Source organism: Sceloporus undulatus, chromosome 2 (assembly GCF_019175285.1).
Source record: "Sceloporus undulatus isolate JIND9_A2432 ecotype Alabama chromosome 2, SceUnd_v1.1, whole genome shotgun sequence".
In the NCBI taxonomy this organism is placed as follows: domain Eukaryota; kingdom Metazoa; phylum Chordata; class Lepidosauria; order Squamata; family Phrynosomatidae; genus Sceloporus; species Sceloporus undulatus.
This window is the reverse complement of record NC_056523.1, coordinates 123,916,811-123,936,533: the sequence shown is the minus strand read 5'-3', so window position 1 is coordinate 123,936,533 and position 19,723 is coordinate 123,916,811. Positions and strand designations below refer to the sequence as shown.

The following is a 19,723-nucleotide window of genomic DNA, read 5'->3' as shown; positions in this document are numbered from 1 at the left end:
TCTGTATCCAGCTCACCCACATCCCCATTGTCAAGCAACACTGGAAATGTGGCTGGTGTTCTGGCAACAGAGGATCAGGTGTCCAGATCACACAGTTCTTTCCCTTGTGCTGGCAGCTGCAAAGCAGCAGTGCCCTTGAATAGGGGCTTACATTAAATGCCCTGTTCAGTTCCTTCATCTGTTGAATGCCTTGTATGCCTAATGCAGATGTGCATCAGATCTTAGAATCTACTTCTGCATCAGGATTTTAAACTTTCCTTGATAACATTTTCCTTTAGCAAGTTTACCAGGTTTCATTTACTCAGTTTTAACATTTACTTTATTGCTCAGAGGTACTAGATGCTTTATAGTTGACTTTGTCTCACCATTATATATTATGGTGCTGGTAGGTATCGCTACCTCTTGGGTAGAATGGTATGTGGAGAAATACCTTTAGGTTTATGGAGCTTGAGCCTATCCTCAGAGTCATCACTTCTTTATGGAGGGAGGCTTTGCATTCATATGACATCTGGAAATATGGTCATATGTGAATTAGACCAAAAGAATCAGAGTCCTATCAGAAGATTCAGGTTGTGAAATCGGCTACAGTCTTGACATGGGATGTGGCTAGCTGCTGGCTTAGGTTCACATTCCAGCAAACTCACCTAAGGTGCTGTCTCTTAGCCTAGTGTACTACATTAGGGTAACAGATGCTGGTCTGTTCAACCAGATTGCTGGTCCAGCTAATCCTGGACTAAGATAATGTTGGCTGGCAAGAGATTCCCCTGTTTTTTTCCTAGCTGAGTCACATAAATGGGAGCTCCTGGCAGAACATGAGATACTGTTGTTTTCTGATTCCTGTTAGATATTGGGGGGAGGGGGTGAAGCACTGGCCCTGGCTCAGGATGGTAAGGCTATCTCCTGAACTGCGCTATTTCTCATGTAAACAGTTGTAGTATAAAGATCCTATGCTCATTTGTTTTTGAGAAACGGCTGTAGAATGCAGTCTAAATTAAAGCCTTTAATTTTGCCAAAGTGAGGAGGACCATTTAAAATATGGTGCTTCAGAGAATTTATTTACATTGGCATGGTAATGCTTTGTGGCAAAGCAATAACCCTTGACAATACTTTGAAGTCCCCATGACTTAAGGTGTTTCTCGCATGTTTGTTTTAGGTTAGATAAATGTGGGTGTTCCCTGGAACACAGCAGCCTCTGTGTGTGTGCTTCCTTCCGTTCTGCCTCTCCACAATTCCAGCCAGTACACTACAAGTTGGGTTAGTCTCTGCCCATCCCACTCCATGCTTGATAAGTGGATATCAAAGGTGGATGGGAGCAGATCAAGAAATGTATCAGGCATAGCGAAAGTGGCTTAAAAGCAGGATTTTCAGGTAAGGAAGGAATGGAAAGACTGCCCAATCTCTGCATGGGGTGGGACTGAACTGTAAAGATCTAAACAAAATTGGCTCTCTGTCTTTGATCAGCCTGAGATAAATGCTTCAAGACTACATTATTGTGACAGAGGAGAACTCCGCCTAAAGCATGTGTTCCAGAGGTAACTGCGCAACACTTTTGTGTTCAGTTCTAGGAAAACAAAAAGTTTTTTAAAGACAAGAAAGAACAATAGATGGGAGGGGAGAGTGTGGGATGAAATATAAAGCAGAATTACTACTTTAATACAGAATTATATAAACAAGTTAGATTGAAATGCTGATTTTGAGGTGTTTTCAGGAGTTTTTCTTTCTTTCTTTTACATATGCATTTTTAAAGATTCTGGTTTCAGGGCAGTCAATGTGTGATTTTCTCCCCAGGAACCAAAAGAAAAGCCTGATATCAGCTTGTAAAGGAGACAGGAATCACAGTCTAGATGAAGAGGGGATGAGAACTAGTCAGAGCACACATGGGCCAGTTTTGGAAAGCAGTGAGATTGCCACAAGGAGCATGTAACTTGGCATGGCCAATTCCCACTTGCTGTAGGTGATCGTCAAGAAAATGTTTAGACTCCTTTCTGCAGAGGACAATGACAATCTCTATTCTCCATTTGAGTCTAGTAGAGTGTTTGCTATATTATCTTATTTAATCTTTTATCCCAAGACTAGGTATCATGTGACCCTGCAGATGGTGTTGATTGCAAATCCCAGAAGCCTTAGCTGTGCAAATGGTAAGGAATGCTGGGAGCTATAGTCCAACCATATTTGGAGAACCGTATGGTTCCCACCCTTGCTTTATCCAATGTCTTCAGCCTGGGTTTATTACCAGCCAGTGGAAAATTACCAAGAGCTGCTTGCCTGATGTGCTTGTTTCATGCATCTGCTTAAGTGGTTTTTACTTCATTCAGAACATATATTCAAAAATACATTTGTTAGATTTTTAAGACAGAGCCCTCCGAATGCTTTTGGGCTCCAACTCTCTCAACAATCCCAGCCACCCACTGTCAGACATAGTGGGTGTGGGGGAACCAGCCCAACAATGTTGGCTTATTACTTTTATATCTGTTCTTTCTTCACTGAGCTAAAAGAAGCATACATTGTTCTCCCCATTCCTGTTTCATCTTAACAATGACCTTATGAGGTAGGTCAGGTTGAGAGTGACTGACCCAGTGGTGACTTCAGCCCGGATCTTCCAGTCTAGTGCTCAAACTACTGCAGCCCCTTAGCTCTTAAAATCTGTTTTCTACCCATGCTTTACAGTGCTGCAATGCTCTGCGTTTTGCTTATCGTCTGGAGGAACTGAGGATAGCCATTGTCATGTCATGGAGCTATCCCCTTGCTTCTGTGACCTAGTCTTCTCTGTGAGTCTTAAGCCTTTCCTTTTAGACCTTTGAGTCTGTCTCAAAATCTACCACAGTGTCCTGTGTATCACAGATGAAGGCGGTGTAAAAGAACAACTCCCGCCCCCTCCTCTGAAAGTTTCTTTGAAATTCCTTCTCCATCCCTTGACCAGTGATCCATTAAAGCCAGGCCATTTACCTAGAATTTCCCCTTCCAAGCCTCACTTCATGGGGGTTGGCAGCAGGTCATGCTGACCCGAGTGTGGCACGGCTTGGGGGCCCTCTGCATACCTGTTGGTATCTGTCGAGGAGCCGCCTCCTCTTGTCTGCGTTAATCATAAATCCACCCATCTCCTTGGTAACCCAGGGCCTTGCCTTGTGTTTCTTATTTTCTGGGGCATTGTCAGGCTGAAGGTCACTCTTTTGGTGACTTTCGGCTTCCATGGACCTTTCTAGCTAGTGCAGGGGAGGTGGGGCAAGAGAAGGTACCATCTCCCTCCTTTGACAAGTGATGAAATAGTGACTAGTGGTAGGACAGTGTTGAAATCGGAGGCAGGAGGAGAGAAAGAGTCAAAAGGAGATCTGGATGCAGCTGTGGCTGGTGTCTGCGTTTTGCCTCTCTCTGACACCTTTCCTCCACTGCTAAAGTCCCTTAATAATAAACAGCTGACACCTAATCCAGACATCCTCCCTTGTGACTTGTAACTTATGTTGACCTGTATAATTTTTTTTAATTGTTTGTGAAACCGTACCAATGTGGAAACAGGAGGCACTGTCTGTGATTTCTGTATCTTCTGGAGTAGCGTGCAACTGCTGGCTGCTATCCTTCCTGTTCTTTGGGTCACTTTGTGGCATTTTGTCTGACTTCTGTTTAACTTTCCACTTAAACTGCATCTAGAACAAACCATAGCGGAGCAGCTCTGTCAGGCAAGGTAAGTGTTTGGGGGGCACCCTCTCCAAAATGTGGAATTTTGCAGATTGATTTCAGAGTTTTTACCTGTGGTGGGCAATGCAAAAACATAACACTGTTGAGACCTGCAACCCTTACACATCTTTCTCCAAACCAGAGCCAAACACCAGAAAGCAACCTCTGCAGCTGAGAAGGATAGAAGATTGTAGGGGAATTTAAGTTTGAAGGAGATAAAGTCTTTAATTACACCACTTGTACAGCATGTGGGAGAGGACTGGGACAGAGCATAACTCAGCTGTCAAACACGTAACTGTGCATGACATATTTTTTGGGGGGGGAAATCAGTCCGAGGCATCTTGAACAACTGGAAGCCAATGCTGGGGAAGAGTTATGCTGATAGGCCAGATAACATGGATCAAAGTGGTTCAGTAGCATAAATTTGGCAGTTTTTTGTGCTAAAGCAGTAGAAACAGTTTACAGAAGATTTGGAGCAGTTGGGGGGGATTTTGCTATTTTAGCTAGCTGTAGTTTTTCTCCCCTTTGTCGTGTATATCATTCTTTCTCACATAACTACGCAATCATAGGCACTTTGGTGCAACAACAAACTACAAATTCCATAGCATTGAGCCATGGCAGTTAAAGTGGTGTCAAACTGGGTTATTTCTGCAGTGCGGATGCAGCCATAGTGTTATTAGAGCCCTCCCTCCAATCCATCTGCCTTGGTCTAGGCCTCAGAGGGAGAGAAGAACTGCTGGACCTGATCCCCTTCCCCACTTCCATTCCCTTCTCCTTTTGTGTTGTGTCTTTAGATTGTAAGCCTGAGGGCAGGGAACCGTCTAATTAAAACAATAATAATTGTACGCCACTCTGAGGGTCTTCAATAAATAAATAAAAATCATAAAAATATTCCTGGGATCTTGGGATTGGCAGTGGAGGAAGGAGTCTCAGGAAACCTGAGCCAGGGAGCTCTTCCTCTCCTGCTTCTGAACAAACTACAAACCCCAGGATTCTATAGGATAAAGCCAGGGTAATTAAAATGGAAGCATTGTGTGGTATAATAGCATCTCTGGAAAGACAAGCATCCCCATGATCTGTGTTTACAGTTACTAGATCAGTTAGTATCTGGCATGCACTGAGATGGTGACACCTGTGCTTTCTCTCCCCTCGACCATGACAATTGTGGAGACAACAGGATGGTTGTAGGACTTCACAGTGTAATGAAATTGTTTTTGCCGATCTTGAGTATGTGCCTTTAGATGACATGCTCTGTATGTTTGCTGTGGGCAAAGCAAAGAAACATTTAACCTCCCATCCTGGAATCTGGAAAAGAAATTAAACTAATGAATGTGAGGCTGGGGAGTGGCAGGAAAGTATTTCCACAGAGCTCTGAGGTTCTGGAACAAAGTTCCCTTCAACTCTCTTGGGTCTCTTGATCTAGTTTTCTTTTCTTACCTAGAGTAAAGAAGATTTGCAGCCTTGTTTTGGATTTTGTTTTGGAAGCAATGTGTGGGAACTGCCAGCAACGAAGTTACCTGTGGAGATGGAAGCTGCTGCTTTTCTTCCTTTGGAGTTGCTCTGGTACAGGTAAATTCTATACATTGGAGATAGCTTTGGCATTTAGACTGGCTAGCAACAGTGATTTGCTAGGACTGATGTAGGGATGCCAAGAAGGGTAACAAGAATAATATTTCCCTCCACTTTCATAATAATAATAATAATAATAATAATAATAATAATAATAATAATTTATTTATTTATATCCTGCTCTTCAGCCAAGGTTATCAGACATCTTGTATGGTAATTCCTCAGGAGCAGCCACCTCTGTGGTCAGCTCACTGGTTCAAAATGCCGCATAGAATCAGAATCACAGAGTTGGAAGAGACCACAAGGTCCAACCACCTGCCATGCAGGATCTAATAATTAAAGCACCCCCAAGAGATGGCCATCCAGCCTCTGTTTAAAAATCTCCAAGGAAGGAGACTCCACCACTCTGAGGGAGTGTGTTCCACTGTCGAACAGCCCTTACTGTCAGGAAGTTCCTCCTAATGTTCAGGTGGAATCTCTTTTCCTGTAGCTTGCATCCATTGTTCCGTGTCTGTTCTCTGGAGCAGCAGAAAACAAGCTTGCTCCCTCCTCAATATGACATTCCTTCAAATGTTTAAACAAGGCTATGATATCACCTCTTAACCTTCTTTTTTCCAGACTAAACACCCCCAGCTCCCTAAATCGTTTCTCATAGGTGATGGTTTCCAGACCCTTCCCCATTTTGGTTGCCCTCCTCCTGACATGTCCCACCTTCTCAACATATTTTTTTTAATTGTGGGGACAACGTTTGCCTTACTCCAGTCTACTGGGACATCTCCAGTTCTCCAGGAGTTCTCAAAGATGATTGCCAATGGCTCTGAGATTATATTTACCAGTTATTTTAATACTCTTGGATGTAGTTAATCTAGTCCCAGATTTATTCATTTAGATTAACCAGGTATTCCTGCATACCACTTTATTTATTCTGTACTGCATTTCCCCTCTTGTATCCTCTGCTCCATCTTCCTCAGGTTGAGCACCCTTTTCTGACAACACTGAGGCAAAGAACATGTTGAGTAATTCTGCCTTGCCTCTGTCCCCTGTTAGCATTTCACCATCTTCCCCACACAGTGGCCCTACCCGAGTTCATTCTGTGCTTTAGCTTTTCTGACTTTATCCCTACATGTGCTCGCCATTTGTTTGAATTCCTCTTTGGGGATTTCTCCTTTTTTCCATTTCTTATACATGTTCCGTTTAAAACTTAGCTCAGTTGAAAGTTTCTTAGTCATCCATCCTGGTTTCTTGAGACACCTCCCATTTTTCTTTTTCACTGGAACTGTTTGAAATTGTGCCTTCAGTATCTCCCCCTTGAGAAACTCCCATCCATCTTTTAGTATTCCTGACCATGGGATCACCCCCAGTATTTCTCTAAGTTTACTGAAATCCGCTCTCCTAAAGTCTAGAATGTGTGTCTGTCTATGCCTGGCTTCTCCTTTCCACTGTATAACAAACTCCAGGAGTGCATGATCACTCCCACCTAAGGATCCCACCACTTGCACTCCATTAACTAGGGTCATCCCTGTTGGTTAGGATCAGATCCAAAATAGCTGATCCCCTTGTTGCCTCTTCCACCATTTGGACAATGAAATTGTCTCCAAGACCAGAGAGGAATTTGCTAGTCTTGTCAAGCCTACTGATCATTACCCCTTTCTTTTTGTTCATGTGTGAACCAATGATACTGCAACACATAGTGAATTAAAAGGACTGTGATGTCCTGCCAGGACTGATTGAATCTCCCCCTGCATTTTCTTTCACATTGGTTCAGGCCATTGTATGTTTAGTATAGGAAAAGTTCTTTGTATTAGTTGTGGGAGGAGCTGTAGGATCCCCTGCATTATTTTCAGGTTTGGTTTGCCCTTTTCCAGCATGCTCTGTTGTAGCTGGAAGCTTTTAGTTTTGGAGCAGTTTTTGCTGTGAGCAGGCAGAAAGCTGTCTTTTGGTGGCAAACAGGCCCAGACAGCCGGAAAGGGCATTTCTTACACGTTAGCCATTTCAGTTACCAGGTTTTAGCCATTTTAGATACCTACAGCAAGCGAATAAAGGAATTCAGGAGATGAAAGACCCTGCACCAGCTCCATTGAGAGAGGAGAGCAAACCAACATCAGACCCAGAAAGATGACATCCGGAAGATTGCTGAAACTGTAAACTATCTTTTATTTAGAGCTGGGGAGGAGAAAACTCTTTATTTTTGTCCTTTAAATTAAATTTCCCCCCTTTTGAACTTTACATTCAGCTTCAGAGCCTTTTTTGGGTAAAGAGTTTGATCTCACCAGGATACCAGCGTTGCACACCCAAACCAGCCATCACCTTTAGTTGGGTGTGTCTTCACAAGGACCATGTGGTACCTAAATACCAAATGCCGCAAACATTATTCTTTACACTAAGTAAGGGTGTATGTGTGTTAGAGAGCAAGTCCTCTGCAAAGAACACTACACAGTTGGCCTTCAGTATCATGGATTCTGCATCAATCATCAGTAGCTTGAAAATAATAAATGTTAGCTTAGTTGCATGAACTGAAGATTAGAGGACAGGAAGTCACATTTGTTACTACTGTTACTATAAAAGTTTTTGTTGGTGATTTTGTTATTGTTGTCAATTTTTTAAAAAAATGTTTGTTTGATGATGTTTGAGTGTTCTTAAATAAACTTTTTTTAAAAAAGGAAAAAAAAAGGGGCGGTAACTAATTTCAAAAAGCAAATCTTTATTCTGCCATTTTATATAAGGGTCACTGTTTTACTACACCATTATATGTAATGGAACTTAAGCATCTACATATTTTGGTATTGATGGGGTGGGTGGGTCTTGGAACCAAACCCCAGTGGATATCAAGGGCCTACTATAGTTACTTTGGAATATATGTAAAATAGATAAATAAATAATCACAACACTTAAAAATACACATTTACTTGCAACCTTGAGTGTATTAAACTTGTATTTATTGAACAGGAAGAATTTTGACCTAGATAAACTTCTCCACCTACCAGCCCTCCAACTCTAAACTGGAAACAAGAAGATTGCCACATTTCCTTCTAGTGGAGGATGAATGAATTGGATTAACCTGCTGAAAAACTGAAATACTTTGGACAGGAATTTATTTCTTGACACCATGGATGCTTCTGATAGAGTTATCTTCTGTGCTGTGAATCTACTTTCTGTTCAGTTTTCCTAGAGTATATGAGAGTGAGACACTTGGGTTTGCTAAATATTTCTTGTTTTTGTTTTGATTTTTGTCTGGGGTGGTGGTGATAGTGGTATTTGCTTCCATTGCATAAGATCTGTTTGTGGAATATGTTCCTAGAGAGTCAGGTGTGTACACTTGAGGACATACTTAATCTCCAGCTCTGGATGTGCGTTCTGAGAGAGCCTTGTGGTAGATGTTTCCTCTGGGTGACGTACAGAGTGTTGCTGGAGGTCCTTCAGTTCCAGCAGGATGTGGGTGGCTTCTATAAAAAAGAGAAGCCAAGGTTTTCCAAGTTGCCTAGGAGTCAAAGTTTTTGATTTTAATGGCAGGGAAAAGGGACTCATTGAGAAAGGTCCTCCTCTTGTTTGTAAGACTGAACAGGCACAATGAAAACACAGGTGCAGCATTTGTACGGCATCCTGTTTCTTTCCTCTGTCTCTCTTTAGGACAACTGTACAACTGTACATTGTTACAAGTAGAGCTTTTAAGAAAAAAAGCAACAAAATGGGAGAGCAGAATGAGCCTCCAGGTGCTAGGTGGGGTTTTATCCATTTAAGATAGAAGGTTAGGAATTAATATTTTGAAGCACTTCTCATGTATAAAACTCCCTGCAAGTAAAATAGTAGCATACTGGTGAAAAATAAATTGTTCCAGCTGTTCCTTGCCATGCTAGTTTTCTTTTCCTTTATCCCTTCCTTTCCTGTTGTTTGTTGTTGTTAGCTGATGTTGAGTCAACCTCAACTCATGGTGACTATGTGTATGAGACATCTCCAAGCCCCCCTAACCTCTGTTGCTCTGATTAGGTCTTGTAGTTTCAGGCCTGTGACCTCCCTGATTTAATCTGTCCATCTGGCCTACAGTCTTTCTCTCTTTCTGCTGCCCTCCACCTTCCCTAGCATTATTGTCTTTTCCAGTGATTCATGCCTTCTCAAGATGTGCCCAAAGTACAACAGCCTCAATTCAATCATCTTAGCTTCCAGTATTTATACCCTGCTCTTCACTCAGAATGGTTTACAAATTGTTAATTGGACAGTTCCTAGTCTTCAGATGTACAGTCTGCATAAAACACAGCACACAAGGAAAGAGGAATGGCAGTCGAGGAGGAGATTGCAGTACGTCCAGCAGAAGCTGGCTGTTCTTCTCCCCCTCTGAGATCACAGTGATGGCAGCTGGAATGGAGGGAGAGCTATAGCTTTTAAAAGGTCCAATAAGCTGCAGACAGATTGCTTAACTGAGGCTGGCTACAGGAAGCACACAACTCCCTCATTGCAACAGCTTCACTGGATTGCCTATTTATTTCTAGGAAGAATTCAAAGTGCTGGTTATTATCTGTAAAGCCCTTTACAGTTCTGATGCAGGTTATTAGAAGGACTGTACACATCTGCCTGAACCTGCCTGTGTTTTGAGATCTTCTGGGGAAGCTCTGCTCTCTGGACATTTGATGAGAAGATGGGAGAGAGCCTTCTCAGTGACTGCGCTGCCTTTCCAGAGACAGACAAAAAGCCTGTTCTAACAGGCGTTTGAGAATTGATTTTTCAGGGGAAACAGGCTTTGTACACTAGATGTTTAGTTGTTATTGTTTTAATTTGCTTTAATTGGTTTCAAATTTTGTGCTCATTTAATTGCTTTTTTAAAACATTTGTATGCTTTGAATTTTTAATTACGTTTGTTTAAACTGTGGCATACCACCTTCAGTCCCAACCTGGAAAAATTGCTGGATATAAATATAACTACAATAACAACAAAAACTTTTATACAGAACTAATTCAAAATATGTGTCCTTCCAATACACCTCAGTCTACTATTTCTGCCTCATTTTCACTCTTTTCATTCTTACTTTATTCAGTCTCTGTGTAGAAGCCAGTTCTAATGAATACATGGTGCAGGTTTTGCTCAAAGGCCGGTGATATGTTATCCTCATGGTTCACTGTATACAGTTGGAAGCTTTCACTCTACCATGTTAAATTATTAATTCCAGCTGTCTCTCCTTCACAACTGGAAGTGACAGTGGAAGAAAAGCTAATCTATTCTGTTCATATTCCACCACTTCTTCCCAAAAGTTGGGGTGATTCACAGTAATTCAGAGAAGGGAATGAATAATCACTCCCTCTAAAGGAAACTCAGATGGCTCAGTGCAAACAGGATTGGATCCAGACTGGATCCAATCCTGTTGGCATTGAACTATCTGAGAAATCACTGAGAAGCACACTTGAGAGAAACAGATGTATTCAAAAATACAAACAAAATCACCCCCAATTAACAGTTGATAACCCAATTAACACTTCATAACATACAAACCAAAGAAAGCTCTATCTGAATCAGACCAAAGACCAATTTAGTCTACCATTCTCTTCCTACTATGACCAATCAGTTACTCATGGCTGTAGGAGAAAAGACATGAAATGTTAATTCCCGGTTGAAAAAGAAAATCAGGAAACTAATGGAGACAGGTTAGCATTATTGGCTGGATTGAGAATACTATAGAGGAGGCAAATCTTGGAAAGGTTAGTTTTTTGTGGGTTTTTCGGGCTATGTGGCCATGTTCTAGAAGAGTTTATTCCTGATGTTTCACCAGCATCTGTGGCTGGCATCTTCAGAGAATGCTGGCTTAGAAGAGAGCTGGATATATATACATACTGTGTGACCCTGGGTCTGGAGGAATTCCATATTAATCTGTGTATTGTTCTGTTGTTGATGGCCTCCTCAGGGTGGGAGGATATGCAAAAGAGGATTAGTGTCTGCTAATTGGTGATCATTGTCTGCTGGGAAAGCCCCTGACCCTGGGTAGTTTCTCATTTGCATTTGCTGAGTCCTCATTTTGTTGTTCTTCAGGACTGGTAGCCACATTTTGTTCACTTTAAAGGTTTCTTCTTTCCGTTTGAAATTATCCAGATGTTTATGGATTTCAATGGTTTCCCTGTGCATTCTGACCAGATAGTTGTTGGCATGGTCCAGAAATTCAGTGTTATCAAACAGTATTTTAAGCCCCAAATGGTTTATAACATGTTCTGCTACTGCTGATTTTTCCAGCTGACTCAGTCTGCAGTGTCTCTCGTGTTCCTTGATTCATGTTTGGATACTGCGTTTGGTGATATCTATGTAGACTTGTCCACAGCTGCATGATATCTGGTAAACTCTTGCGGCTGTGAGAGGGTCTCTCTTGTCCTTCGCTGAGCGCAGCATTTGCTGGATTTTCTTGGTTGGTTTGTAAACCATTTGGATGTTGTTTCTTCACCAGTTTCCCTATTCTGCCTGTGACTCCTTTGATGTATGTAAAAATACCTTCCCTTTGGGTGGTTGCTTGTCTTCACTCCTCTGGACTTTTCTGGGCCTGATATCTGAGCTGGAATAACCTTGGAAAGGTTACTTTTATGGCTGCTACTCCCATAATCTCCGTCAGTACAGGCAGTGGCCATGTTGCCTGTGGGGCTCTGGGAATTATAATCAAAGTAGCTTTTCCAACTCTGGAGGGGACTATGGCTACCTGATGTTTGGAAAATGGAATGGGTTGTACATACTACAGTTGCAACATTTTGTGCCAGATCCCATTTGTAGGATCTAAAAACAAAATAAATATGAGCCTGAGAGCCCTATTTTGATGCCAGTCACACTGCAGAGCAATTTGGAGTGACTTCCTTGTGTGCATCAGAAAGCATGTGCTGACTCTTATTTGTGTCCTATTGCCTCATTTGTTTTTTTCTTCCTTGCCCTCTGTCATATTTGGCATTGCCAAATATTCCCCGTTCTTTGCATCTTGTAATAAATCTGGCAAAGAAATAAACAGATGTAAAATCTGGACCTCACACGTTTGACTGCTTTGGCCCAGAAATTGTTTTTGGGAGGAGAGAGATACAAAAGTACAATGGCCCCTTGGTATCCTCTGCAGTTTGGTACCAGTATCCCCGTAGATTCCAAAATCTGTGGATTCTCAAGTCACATTATATGTGTACAATGGCATAGTAAAATAGTGTCCCTTATATAAAATGGCAAAGTCAAGGTTTGCTTTTTGACTTTTATATTTTTTGAGTATTTTGAAGCTGTGGATAAAGAATCCGTAGATACAGAGGGCTGACTGTACCTCAGTTAACAAAGCCTCTGACAAAGAAGCTCCTTTTTACAAAGTCTTTTTACACTGGCCATTCCCTCTTTCCTCTTTCTCTTCTTTCTAGCTGGAAGGTTTTCTTTAGTAGCATCAGTATTGGAAACATAATAATAAATAATAATAATTTGTTTTATTTATATACCGCTATTCCGAAGATCATAGCGGTGAACAGCAAGTAAGCTAATTAGCAAGTAAGCTAATTTGCCCCCAACAGTCTGGGTACTCATTTTAGCGACCTTGGAAAGATGCAAGCCTGAGTCGAGCTTGGGCCCTTTTGCTGGTCTTGAACTCGCAACCTTGTGGTTTTGAGTGAATGGCTGCAGTACAGGCATTTAACCACTGTGCCACTTCCTGTGCCAGGTTGTAGCAACACATCTGCATTAAACAATACAATGAAGCTTGAATTGAGAAAGAATGGGATCCAATTCTAGCACACTCTATCTGTGTGTTCCTGCCTACAACAGGCAAGGCAAACAGCAACTGTCTCCAGAATTCTTTACTGGGCATGTGTAAACAGTAAAATGTATAGCAAAGGAGAGAACAGATTAGCTTGCCTGACCATCGTATTTAAATATAGATCTATAAGTCTGGCCCTCAAAATGGAAATTGTAAAAAAGTAGGAAAAAAATCCCCAGATGCATATTGGTGGAAGTTTTCAAGTACTGTAGTATGTAGAAGGTTCAAAATGCTTTTGTTTTCCTATGCAAAGCTTACCTGATCTGTTTCTTTTATCTTTCATGCACATGTTGACAGTTTTGAATAAAATGTTGGCTAAAAAAATTGAACATTCTTTTTTTTTTCTGATCTAAGAACCTATATCTGTTCTGTCCATGTTATTTCTGCCTGAAGCTACCAACTTGTAACTTTCATTCAGTCTCAAAGATGCTGCAAGATCTCTTTGCACACTAATTTTCCAGACTATCACAGCTATGTCTTTGATTTCTGCCTGGTACCAGTTTTTTTGTTAATGCCTAGGAACACATCTGCTTTATTAACTGAGGTATATCTTTATACCCACAGCTTAGGAAATATACTCCCTGAAACTCTCTTTCTTCCAATAAACAAACAAACAAAATCTGTTTCTTTTCTCTGCAGAAGCCAGGCACCATCTTGCGTGTCTCCCTTTGTCTGTTTCCACTCCACAACCTGTGCTGGGCTTCTGGGAGCTGTTGCGGAAAGGCACAGGATGCTCCAGCCAGGAGCGCTCTGCCACAGGGCAAGAAGTTCACATTGTCAGCCTGAGTAGTGGCATACCAGCTAATGGCCAGGTAGTATGTATAAGTGTTTGTTACTGCAGACTCTTTGTTCAGCCCCATAGTGCAGGAATTTAAGGACACATCCCTGGGTTGCTGAGGCCAACATTTTCCTATCTTGCTGCAGTGTGAGGGGGTGAGATGGATGCTGGAGGTGGAGAGATTATTGGTGCTCTCTTTTATAAGGGTTCCCCTCAAAATAATTGAGATAAGAAAGGCATTGTGGGAGATTCAGCAGAGAAGCTGCTCCATTATCCTCAGGTTGAGCTCCCTTTTCCTTTTCTGAGAAGACTGAGGCAAAGAAGGTGTTGAGTAATTCTGCCTTTTCTCTGTCCCCTGTTAGCATTTTGCCATCCTCTCGACGCAGTGGCCCGACCATTTCCTTCTTTCTTTTGCTGCAGACATATCCAAAAAATCCCTTTTTATTCTTTTTAACCTCTCTAGCAAGCCTGAGTTCATTCTGCGCTTTAGCTTTTCTGACTTTACCCCTACACCTGCCTGCTATTTCTTTGATTTCCTTTTTCGTGATTTCTCCCTTTTCCCATTTCTTATACATGTTCCGTTTCAAACTCAGCTCGGTTGAAAATTCCTTAGTCATCCATCCTGTTTTCTTGAGACACCTCCCATTTTTCTTTCTCACTGGAACTGTTTGAAATTGTGCCTTCAGTATCTCCCTTTTGAGAAACTCCCATCCGTCCTGAACTCCCTTCCCTTTTAGTGGTCAGAAATACACCTTCTTTGCCTCAGTCTTCTCAGAAAAGGCAAAGGGTGCTCAACCTGAGGATAATGGAGCAGAGGGCAGAATAGTGGAATTTCAGCACAGAATAAGTAAAGAGATAGTAGAGGAATACCTTGTTAATCTAAATGAATTTAAGTCTCCAAGACCAGATGAACTACATCTAAGGGTACCAAAAGAACTGGCAAATGTAATATCGGAGCCATTGGCAATCATATTTGAAAACTCCTGGAAAACAGGAGAAACCCCAGCAGAATGGAGGAGGGCAAACGTTGTCCCCATCTTCAAAAAGGGGAAAAAAGAGGATCCCAACAATTATCGTCCATCAATACCAGGAAAGATTCTGGAGCAGATCATTAAACAGAGAGTCTGTGAACATCTAGAAGGCAATGCCATAATCACAAAAAGTCAACATGGGTTTCAGAGAAACAAGTCATGCCAGACAAACCTAATCTCTTTCTTTGATAAAATTACCAGCTTGGTAGATGAAGGGAATGCTGTGGATATAATATATCTTGATTTCAGTAAGGCCTTTGACAAGGTTTCCCATGACATTCTTGCAAACAAGCTTGTAAAATGTGGGCTAGACAAAGTAAGTGTTACATGGATTTCTAACTGGTTGACCGGCCGAACCCAAAGGGTGCTCAACAATGGCTCCTTTTCATCCTGGAGGGAAGTGACCAGTGGGGTCCCACAGGGCTCTGTCCTGGGCCCAGTGTTATTCAACATCTTTATCAATGACCTGGATGAAAGAATTGGGAGCATACTTATTTGCAGATGACACCAAATTAGGAGTAATAGCTAATACTCCAGAGGACAGGATCAACATTCAAAATGACCTGAACAGACTAGAAAGCTGGGCCAAAGCTAACAAAATGAACTTCAACATGGAGAAATGTAAGGTATTGCACTTAGAGCAGAAAAATAAAATGCACCGATATAGGATGGGGGACACCTGGCTGAATGAAACTACATGTGAAAGGGATCTGGGAGTCCAAGTAGACCACAAGTTGAACATGAGTCAACAGTGTGATACGGCAGCTAAAAAGGCCAATGCAATTTTAGGCTGCATCAATAAAAGTATAGTGTCTAGATCAAGAGAAGTAATAGTGCCACTGTATTCTGCTCTGGTCAGGCCCCACCTGGAATATTGTGTCCAGTTCTGGGCACCACAATTCAAAAAGGACATTGAGAAACTGAAGCGTGTCCAGAGGAGGGCGACCAAAATGGTGAAAGGTCTGGAAACCATGCCCTATGAGGAACAACTCAGGGAGCTAGGGATGTTTAGCCTGGAGAAGAGAAGGTTAAGAGGTGATATGATAGCCCTGTTTAAATATTTGAAAGGATATCATGTTGAAGAGGGAGCAAGCTTGTTTTCTGCTGCTCCAGAGAACAGGACCCGGAACAATGGATGCAAGCTACAGGAAAAGAGATTCCACCTCAACATTAGGAAAAACTTCCTGACAGTAATGGCTGTTCGACAGTGGAATGCACTCCCTCGGAGTGTAGTGGAGTCTCCTTCCCTGGAGATCTTCAGAGGCTGGATGGCCATCTGTCGGGGATGCTTTGATTTGGATTTCCTGCATGGCATGGGGGTTGGACTGGATGGCCTGTGCGGTCTCTTCCAATTCTATGATTCTATGATTCTAAGATGCTAAGATGAAAGATTTCCCAGAAACTGAGCCAGTTTGAAACAATGATGATACAGCACCTTCAGAGCCCTCAGAATGTGAAAGAAATCTCTCGGGGTCACAGAAAAATTAAGATGGAGGGATGGGATAGGATGGACATGTTTGTGCATGTGTGCATGAATCAGTAGCCAGGTCTTGCCAGTCAGCTAGTCTGAAGCACAGAGGAGTATCCATTTACGTTGATATTGGCTAAACCCAATAGCCAATTGTCAGGAGTGTACAACATGTGATCCTCCACATTAATGGGCTGCAATTCCCATCATCTCTCATAACTGGCTATGTTGGTAAGAGCTATAGTCCAACAACATCTGGAGGGCCACAAGTTGCCCATCCCTGACCAAAGAGGGCTCAATAGCCAGGCTTTCATGTTGAACATTATACCACTATACTATACTGTACTGTATACTGAACATTATATACCTTCTGTACTGTCCATTTTTTTCTTTCTCTCCCCATTCTTTCCCTCCTTTCATTTGTTTATGGAGAAACTGCTTAACCCCATTTCAGATAACTCTTGTGGTGGCTCCAGATCCAAAAGATGGAGCTCCTGTCTTCATGCTATACTCCCAAGTACCTGTGCTTTGGATGCTGCCATCTCCCCCTGGAAAAAATTGGACCTTCCAGGTAAGAATAGTTACTAGACCGAAGAACTTGAGAACACCATGGGGATTATTCAGGGACTCACTCCCAAGAGGATGGTTGAAGTCCTTTGCCCTATGCAAACCAAGAGCAATAGATGTGGGCTATGGGTAGGAAAGATAAGAATGAAAACTCACCTGTTACCTACTTAACACTTTGAAAATATACAACATGATTTATTGTCTAGCCTTGTTTGTCTACAGAACCATTTTGTGTAGTAAGTAACTATTATTCCCACTTTAGAGATGGAAGAATTGAGGCTGAAACATGCCACCCAGTGAGTCTATTGCTGAGGTGGAACTTCAGTCTAAATTTCCCATATTAAGCTGCAACACGGTTAATCCTTAGTGCTTCTCGGCTTAGGGCATCAGAGAAATGCCAGGTCTGCCAGGCAGTATCTTTCACCATTCTTTCCCTCCTGTCTGCAGGTCTCCCTTGGCTCTAGTGTTTCAGCCTCTGAGCCTGGGGTTTTCACTAAGGAGACCAACTTTCCAGAGACACTTCGAGGCCTGCTCAAGTGGGCACGAAGAGAGCATGGAGGGATCACATCTCTGGCTGAGTACCATGGAGTCAACACTGTCTACATCCACCTGGGGGCTGGTATGGGCAAGGAGAAGAGAGAGGGGTGACACTGTAAGCCAATGCCAGTTCTGTAGCAGGGATGAGGCCACCAGGCTTGGGAAAGGTCTGCTGTTCAAGCTGGTAGACGAGGAAGCATAACCTTTTGGGCACTGAAGAGCACATCCACTGTCACCTGGTTCAGCATACATGTACACATACCTACACACAGAGCTTGGAACAGTTACTTTCTATGGAACTTTACTTCTGGAATCACTGAACCAGCATGATCAGTGAGCAGTTGTAGTGTAAAAAGGCACTTTTCCAAGTTTTGCAGGTGTGCTCTCACATGCAATCTTCTCACCCACTCGGTTCTTGGTGAGTAAGTATGGGGAAGTTTAAGCCCTTGTCGCTCTCTCTGAGATCAAGGTGTGTTTGTTTATGTGTGGGGGGGAGGGAGAACCTTTTTAATCCTGCAGTGATCTTCACTAGAAAAACCAAGAACGGAATGTGTAGATTTCCTCCAATTGTGGGGCCTGCATGATTTGCCCCCCTGAATTAGATAGCTGCTTGCGGTTGAAAGGATAGCATTACTCACCATGCTTTCTTTTAAGTGACTCTGCTCCAGTGACCACCGCAATTCTCAATTCCTGGCCTTTCTCCTTCAGATGAGACTGCACCAGCCACTTGCAAGTTGCACAGGAATTTCTTCACTTCCTTGCATTTTGCCTCTGAGCGCCAGCTTCAGCCTCTGCAAATCTGTCTGAATTCTTACCCTTCCCAGGACCTGGAAGTTCACATCATCTTCTGTAAAGGTCTTGCTCCAAGGTGTGTGCATGAGCTTGTCAATGTGAATCTGTGGCTGAACATATAAGAACCATAGCACATAATGGTGAGAGACATATGCAGAAAGCTGAAATGGTTTGCCATGTTAAAGAGGAAGGGACTGGCTTAGGAATCAAACAGGATAGGAAGGACCACATATACGATACAACGCTTTCGAATGAGATTTGTCTTTATAAATGAAGTATGCTGTAAATTAAAAAGGATATAGAATCAGGGATGGAGCCTAGGATTGGGAGGCAGTCAGTCAGTGCTGTTACAGCAGAGACAGAAGGAGTATTATCTAATTTCTCAGCAGTGCTTGGGTATGCAGTCAGATCTTTTTGCCTCTGCCGTGTGCTTTGTTCCCTAGTCTGATATTGGTGGGGATGGCAGTATGCTCTCTTCTAGGCCCAGTTTGGCTCATCTGACTGTGGAGCTTCATGATGTCCGAAGATCCCCTCGCCAGGCTTTGCTGTTGATACTGAAGAGTGAAGGAGCTGCCCAATGGAGGGTTCAGGCACACCGCTTCACTGGCCAACTGCACGTACTGGTATGGGTAGGACCTGGGCCAGCCACATACCCTGGGCTAATTAGAATTCTCTTCTTCCCTAGACAAGGGTGGCAGTGGTAACTTTGGGGAGGGGCACGTGTGTACATATGTATGTGCATAAGTAGATATATGTGTATATGTAGGCCCAAGAAGAGCTGCTCTCCTTCTTTACTTGTTTTTTTCCAGTCCTCTCTCTGTTGTTGGTGAAGGGTAAAGCTGCTTTTCTAGGAGCCTGTCTGGAAGCTACCACTTGATTCCCTGGGCCATTTCCCCTTTTGGCAGTCTGTTGCTTTTGTCCATATATCTGTTTTGTACTTAGGCTTGGTTTTCTTTCCAGGCTTCACACAAAGTCATTGTTAGCAGCACAGAAGCAGACCTACCTCTGATTGTGACCCAGCATACATCTCCTGGGTTGGCTTATATCAGGGATCCCTTGAAGTATGCAGCAAAGCAGAAGCTGCCTGCCTTCACATCTTATACTGAGGCTGAGCGAGTGAATCGGTTTCTCCTTGTGGTTGGAATGAATGGTAAGTGTAACATGGGGGATTCAAAGGGGCATCTGCTAGAGTGGTTGAGCATAGCAACAGTGTCCACTAGATGTTCCTGGCATTTTGTTTCAGCACTTGTATTATAAATCTGTCCTGCAAATTCATCCTCTACTTTCTCTTGCACCATTTTGTCTATTCCTGCCAAATTCTGACTGAACTAGATTTTACTTTAGACATACATCAGCCATTACCATTTTGAAAAATCTCCAATATTAAAAGTATGTTTCTGTGGTCATCAAATGCCTTTGACCTTTTTAGTTCTTGACTTTATCTTTTTCCTGGTCACAGCTCTATCTGATGCTTTTTTTTTGTCAGTAGCTATATGATCCCAGCCAATAAGGAAACATGTCATGAATAAATTAACTTTTGGTAAGCAGATTTTTTACTTTCACACATCAA

At 42.4% G+C, this 19,723-nt stretch overlaps 2 protein-coding genes across 12 annotated transcripts in view; one reads left to right on the top strand and one right to left on the bottom strand.

Moving 5' to 3' along the window:
- The first annotated feature begins 904 nt into the window (after positions 1-904).
- Positions 905-19,723, top strand: part of LOC121923615 (transforming growth factor beta receptor type 3-like) — a 30,074-nt gene continuing 11,255 nt past the window's right edge. Inside the window, exons 1-11 of one of the 11 annotated variants that reach the window (XM_042454175.1) lie at positions 906-1,368; positions 1,462-1,532; positions 2,072-2,138; positions 2,668-2,768; positions 5,114-5,241; positions 13,620-13,795; positions 16,712-16,828; positions 17,272-17,443; positions 18,070-18,229; positions 18,620-18,776; positions 19,114-19,303. In XM_042454175.1, the coding sequence (XP_042310109.1) occupies positions 5,160-5,241; positions 13,620-13,795; positions 16,712-16,828; positions 17,272-17,443; positions 18,070-18,229; positions 18,620-18,776; positions 19,114-19,303 (1,054 nt within the window). In that variant the 5' untranslated portion in view covers positions 906-1,368; positions 1,462-1,532; positions 2,072-2,138; positions 2,668-2,768; positions 5,114-5,159. The other 10 variants (XM_042454173.1, XR_006102417.1, XR_006102416.1 and 7 more) reach the window with 10 other exon arrangements.
- Positions 18,247-19,723, bottom strand: part of EVI5L (ecotropic viral integration site 5 like) — an 86,637-nt gene continuing 85,160 nt past the window's right edge. The window contains exon 21 of the transcript XR_006102415.1: positions 18,247-18,263. The gene's annotated coding sequence lies outside the window, so the exon portion shown is untranslated. The remainder of the gene's footprint in view (positions 18,264-19,723) is intronic.